Raw genomic sequence first — 6,162 nt, forward strand, 5'->3', positions numbered from 1 at the left:
GATACAGTCCGTAAGCACACATGATTGTATTTTTTTATGACAAAAAAACAACAATAACAAAACAAAATACCTTCTGATGTTGTTCAGTCCCGGCAGACTCAGGCCGAGACTAGTGCTAAATGCAGAGAAATCTACGGTGATGTTATTTTCAAATGGTCAACAATTGCCATTGAACACTCCAGAAATGTCAACAGTAAGGTTAAACTTGAGATGGGAATTGTTATTGATGAGAACTTGTCTTTTAAATCACACAAAGAAAAACGTGTGGCTAAACTTAAAATTAAATTGGGTTGTTTTCTTTAGAAACATGTCTAATTTTTTCCCTACAAGTTATGAAACGCTCGATTCTGACCACTTTTATGCCTTTTCATTTGTCTCTTATTTGAAACTGAAATTTGATAATGTATATCACTGTGCCTTGAATTTTATTACTGGTTGTGGCAACCTTGTCCACCATTGCACTTTATATGCAAAGGCAGATTGTCCATCTTTGTCCATTTTCTCAATGGATATAATTTATATATGAATCACTTTTTAGTCTGGTTCCCCTTTATTTATGTTCTTTATTATTATTATTATTATTATTATTATTATTATTATTATTATGTTCTATTGCAAAATAAAACACCAGATAATATGTCTGCAAATAGGTGCCAATTTACGGTCCTTTGTACACGCACCATAATATTACTCGTATGATGAAGCACAGTACGTCTGACTACAGTAGCCGAAATGCGCCGACAATCCATCAAGCGGTGCGGCTTCGTAGCTTACGAAAGTCGCACTTCAAAGAGTTTGACAGGTTTTTGAGCGCCGTGTGTTATGTTCTATATTCTCAAAGGAACATTTAAAGTTTTGGTGTTGTTCCCGGCGTCATATTGCAGTCTACACATATCTCTTATGTGTGGGTGCCATCTGCTGGTCACACTTATCATTACACCATGTATCAAATAAAAATATCTTCGAGGTCGGTAAGCACAACCAGAATAATTCCGTACAATAGGTGCACCGGGTTATACGGCACACTGTCGATTTTTGAGAAAATGAAAGGATTTTAAGTGCGCGTTATAGTCCGAAAAATACGGTACATGCGTATATATGTATATATACAAAACCCAAAACCAGCAAAGTTCGTACGTTGTGTAAATGGTAAGTAAAAACAGAATACAATGATTTGCAAATCCTTTTCAACTTATATTCAATTGACAAGATATTTAATGTTCAAACTGGAAAACTTTGTTATTTTTTGCAAATATTAGCTAATTTGGAATTTGATGCCTGAAAAAAGCTGGCACAAGTGGCAAAAAAGACTGAGGAAGTTGAGGAATGCTCATCAAACACTTGGAACATCTCACAGGTGAACAGGCTAATTGGGAACAGGTGGGTGCCATGATTGGGTATAAAAGTAGATTCCATGAAATGCTCAGTCATTCACAAACAAGGATGGGGCCAGGGTCACCACTTTGTCAACAAATGCGTGAGCAAATCGTCCAACAGTTTAAGAACAACATTTCTCAATGAGCTATTGCAAGGAATTTAAGGATTTCACCATCTACGCTCCGTAACATCATCAAAAGGTTCAGAGAATCTGGAGAAATCACTGCTTGTAAGCGGCAAGAATGAAAACCAACATTGAATGCCCGTGACCTTCCATCCCTTAGGCGGTACTGCATCAAAAAGCGACATCAGTGTGTAAAGGATATCACCACATGGGCTCAGGAACACTTCAGAAAACCACTGTCAGTAACTACAGTTGGTCGCTACATCTGTAAGTGCAAGTTAAAACTCTACTATGCAAAGCCAAAGCCATTTATCAACTTTCGAGCTCATCTGTGGTCTGACAAGTCCACATTTCAAATTGTTATTGGAACGTGTGGACGTCGTGTCCTCCGGACCAAAGAGGAAAAGAACCATCCGGACTGTTATAGGCGCAAAGTTGAAAAGCCAGCATCTGTGATGGTATGGGGGTGTATTAGTGCCCAAGGCATGGGTAACTTACATATCTGTGAAGGCACCATTAATACTGAAAGGTACATAGTTTCTCAGTTGGAACATTAAATATCTTGTCTTTGCAGTCTGTTCAATTCATTGTGTTCTCTTTTTATTTACCATATACACAATGTGCCAACTTCACTGGTTTTGGGTTTTGTACAAAGGTAACAGCAGGAAACCGTTGACCGCCTCAAATTGGGCTGCACTCTTTCACCAGCATCTCTTAGAGAAAGACGGTGGTTGATTACATGGTCAATGATAGAGGCACCAATTCATTACTGACGACTGTTCTTGCAGCCCTTGCCCTTTCCCTCTCCTTGGGCCTGCTCTTCTCCCTGAGCCCCTCGCTCTTACTCTTCCAAGTCCAGACATCATACAGTGTTTGTCTTTTTCGGTGTCCGTTTCCAGAAACATCACACCTCAAAGTCCACCTGACCACTGCCACTGAGTCTAAGACAGACTGGAATGAGCTTTGGTTGGCCCAAATTACCCAACATGAATCAGCTGTGTGTCAATTATTCAATTGTTTATTATCAGCTGAGATATGTTGTTTTTGAACTGATATCATTGAAGAAGCAGAGGTTTTGGTACTGAATCTAAGGTTTGGAGTATTGTTTTTGCTATTGTGGGATGGGGTGTCAATTCTTCAATAATACAAACATAATGCATCATTTTGTTGGGAGGTGTCGCTTGTCTGTTAAGAAAATGCAAGCATTGTGGAAATGTGTTCAACTGACTGCATATTGTGCGAAAACGACATGAAATGTGTGAATGGTGTGGCCACAAAAGACCAATGCTGTGCCAATTGTGTTGAGAGTTCTGAAAAGGGGTTGTTAGCGACTGAAAAAAACTTTTCAAGGAACAAAGAACACCCGTCCAACTACTAAACATTCTACTTGTTACCGCCGTCTTGGTCACTACACTCTTAGAAATAAGGGTTCTAAAAGGGTTCTTCTACAAGGGCTGAGGTTCTAACTGGAACCATTTGCTTCTGAAAAACCCTTTCCCGAAGAAAGGGTTTTTCAAGGGTTCTTGGTAACGCTAATGGTTCCAGTAAGAACCATTTTGATCCAGAGAACCCTTTAAAACCCCTTTTCTGAATAATTGGTTTTAAAAGGGTTCTCACTAACACTAAGGGTTCCAGTAAGAACTATTTTGATCCAGAGAACCGTTTTTGGAAGAAAGAGTTCTTCAGGGATTGTTGAAAGCATGGGTAAGATCCTGTGTCACCAGGGACATACTTCCTGATAACATTTGCCAATAATGGTGCCTATCTTTAAATAAATGTTTTTCTCATTAAAATGTTTTGAATGTTTGTTCAATGTCAACATGATAAATGACCACAATATAATATGAACTAAACTGATCTGTAGAATACAATATGGTTCTTTATAGAACCCCCAGAAGACAAGACGGTTATCGGTGAAAACCTTTGAAAAGGGATGTTTTTAGAACCCCCTGTGTCAGATCTAGATGAAACCCTTGAAACATGAAAGAGTTCTTTGTGGAACTCCCTGTGTGAGTTCTAGATGAAACCCTTGAGACATGAAAGGGTTCTTAGTGGAACTCCCTGCATAGGTTCTAGATGAAACCCTTGACAAACGAAAGGGTTCTTAGTGGAACTCCCTGTGTGGGTTCTAGATGAAACCCTTGAAATACGAAAGGGTTCTTAGTGGAACTCCCTGCGTGGGTTCTAGATGAAAGTCTTGAAATACAAAAGGGTTCTTAGTGGAACTCCCTGTGTGGGTTCTAGATGAAACCCTTGAAATACGAAAGGGTTCTTAGTGGAACTCCCTGCGTGGGTTCTTTGTAGAACCTCTCATGGGGGGTTCTGGGTGGAACCTTACACACACAGTTCTAGGTAGAACCCTCCAAAAGGGTTCCAGGTGGAACCTTTATAAAAAGGTTCTATCTGGAGCCAAAAAGGGTTCTCCTATGAGGACGAGCCGAAGAACCATATATGGTTCTACTTAGCACTTTTATTTCTAAGAGTGTAGAGACCCGGATTAGTAGCGATATTTGTTCATTGTTCTTTCATAGGTATTGCCAAAAAGTTATCTTTGTGTGTCTTCATGCATCAGTTGTGCCCACACGTTAATCAAGACATGCGAGGAAGACATCCATCGATTTTCTACACGTCCTATCCTCATTATGGTCGCGGGTACACTGGAAGCTACGCCAGCCGACCTTTGGCAATAGGTGGGGTACACCTGTTCATTCAAGAAACACACCCTGCAGAACCATTCTTACTTTGGTGCAACTTTCCAACCATAATACACGAGACACACCCAACATTAATAGTTACCTGTCATAGCTAAAGATAAAATGATCTTACCTCTTACTGTAATTATGACAATTAAGTTTATCCATGCAAAACCGGTACACACACTGGTACCTCGTGTGACTTTTCGTACAAGTGACGTATTCAACATTCCAGGGCAGTGTCAACATATAAAAGGAAGGCCGTCTGATGCCCTCTGCATCACCATCACCACCAAGGTAACAGAGCACAACTTTATATCGCACTTTTCGAACCTCAACAGCTTTAATACAACAGTGTTTGTCTATCATTGCACAGATGGCATTTACCCTGCGCGTGTTGTTCCTCCTTTGTGGAATCAGTGGACTGTTTACCGGCGTTGTAAGTTTCATTTATTGCCACCGTCAGATTGGTCAGTGTTGAGAAGTCTGATTTGAACAAAGTGCTTTTCTTCTCCACAGTTGTCGAACGATAGCAAAAAGAAAGGTCGGTAGCCCTGACTTAATGAGAACTTTTCCAATCAACAAGTTTGTTCCGCCAAAAATAACAATTGTGTTGCAGATAGCTGCTGCCCTGAGGGTTGGACTCGATTGGACGATCACTGTTACGTCGTCAAAGATGATCCCAGGACTTTTGCAGATGCGGAGGTATGGCTTAACTTCGCAGTTGTAACCCAGTGGACTGCTGTGAAAACCATTGATCCATCGTGCTGTGTGATGGACCGACACCAATGAAATCTATTGTTTCTGCATTTAGGAAGTCTGCCAACTTCTTCATGGCAATCTGGCCTCAGTCACCAGCGCTGTGAAAAATGCGGTTGTCTACCAACTGGTTTTGGAAGAAAATTTGTCGTCAGCTTGGATTGGATACCATGATGCCCTCCAGGTGAGCCACTTACAATACAATCCACTCATTCTGAGTTGAAGGCACATAGAAAAGGAAGGGAGTAGTAGAATCTAGCATGACCCCCAAACATCAGCACCCATGGCATTATAATATTGTAGCAGGTTGAAAATGATTGAACAGAGAGATGTACGGCGTCGTGCTGTAACCTTCAGTGATTCATTCAAATACGACTTTGTCTTTCAGAACTCCGATTTTCTTTGGACCGACGGCAGCGATCCTGATGCCTTTGTTAACTTTGCTGGAGGTTCGCCTACCGACAGCGGTGACTGTGTGATTATCACTACAGACGGTATGTAGACAATTAGTGTATCCGAGTAACTTTAAGTTGATTTATGTCACACTAATTTAATTGTTATCTTTTTAGGTGAGTGGTCTGATGTCGACTGCGAAACAACGGAGGCATATGCGTGCATCACAGACGTTTGCTGCCACTAATCAACATGTCCCTGACTCTGACTTTAGTTGTGTCATTTTACATCTCTGGGTTGACAATGAAATCTTCTTTTCTTCTTCTATATGACATGGCAGTCAGTCAAACACATTTGGAACTTCATCTCAAGTGAAATAAAAATACATTGTTAGCATTCAAATATGTTTCTATGTTATTTTTACACACCGACTTACAAACATGTGCATTACTTGGTGATATAATGGCAACGACCGGAGGGTGTGTTCCAACTATCGTGGGGTCACACTCCTCAGCCTTCCCGGTAAGGTCTATTCAGGTGTACTGGAGAGGAGGCTACGCCGGATAGTCGAACCTCGGATTCAGGAGGAACAGTGTGGTTTTCGTCCTGGTCGTGGAACTGTGGACCAGCTCTATACTCTCGGCAGGGTCATTGAGGGTGCATGGGAGTTTGCCCAACCAGTCCACATGTGCTTTGTGGACTTGGAGAAGGCATTCGACCGTGTACCCCGGGAAGTCCTGTGGGGAGTGCTCAGAGAGTATGGGGTAACGGACTGTCTTATTGTGGCAGTTCGCTCCCTGTATAATCAGTGCCAGA

General features: G+C 41.3%; 1 protein-coding gene across 1 annotated transcript; it reads left to right on the plus strand.

Annotated features, from left to right (window-relative positions):
• The first annotated feature begins 4,493 nt into the window (after positions 1-4,493).
• On the plus strand, positions 4,494-5,748 carry LOC133617368 (snaclec alboaggregin-A subunit beta'-like). Its single transcript, XM_061977314.1, has 6 exons — positions 4,494-4,633; positions 4,714-4,738; positions 4,814-4,899; positions 5,009-5,137; positions 5,342-5,447; positions 5,523-5,748. The coding sequence occupies exons 1-6, from the start codon at positions 4,571-4,573 to the stop codon at positions 5,591-5,593; spliced, it is 480 nt and encodes a 159-aa protein (XP_061833298.1). The 5' UTR covers positions 4,494-4,570; the 3' UTR covers positions 5,594-5,748.
• Positions 5,749-6,162: the final 414 nt, after the last annotated feature.

This window comes from Nerophis lumbriciformis, linkage group LG16 (genome assembly GCF_033978685.3).
Source record: "Nerophis lumbriciformis linkage group LG16, RoL_Nlum_v2.1, whole genome shotgun sequence".
In the NCBI taxonomy this organism is placed as follows: Eukaryota; Metazoa; Chordata; class Actinopteri; order Syngnathiformes; family Syngnathidae; genus Nerophis; species Nerophis lumbriciformis.

Excerpts from the sequence above, each read along its gene's own strand:
- LOC133617368 (XM_061977314.1), top strand. The coding sequence starts at position 4,571 with ATGGCATTTACCCTGCGCGTGTTGTTCCTCCTTTGTGGAATCAGTGGA. Across the intron at positions 4,634-4,713 it reads GTGGACTGTTTACCGGCGTT|TTGTCGAACGATAGCAAAAA; the intron begins GTAAGTTTCATT and ends TCTTCTCCACAG. Across the intron at positions 4,900-5,008 it reads GGACTTTTGCAGATGCGGAG|GAAGTCTGCCAACTTCTTCA; the intron begins GTATGGCTTAAC and ends TTCTGCATTTAG.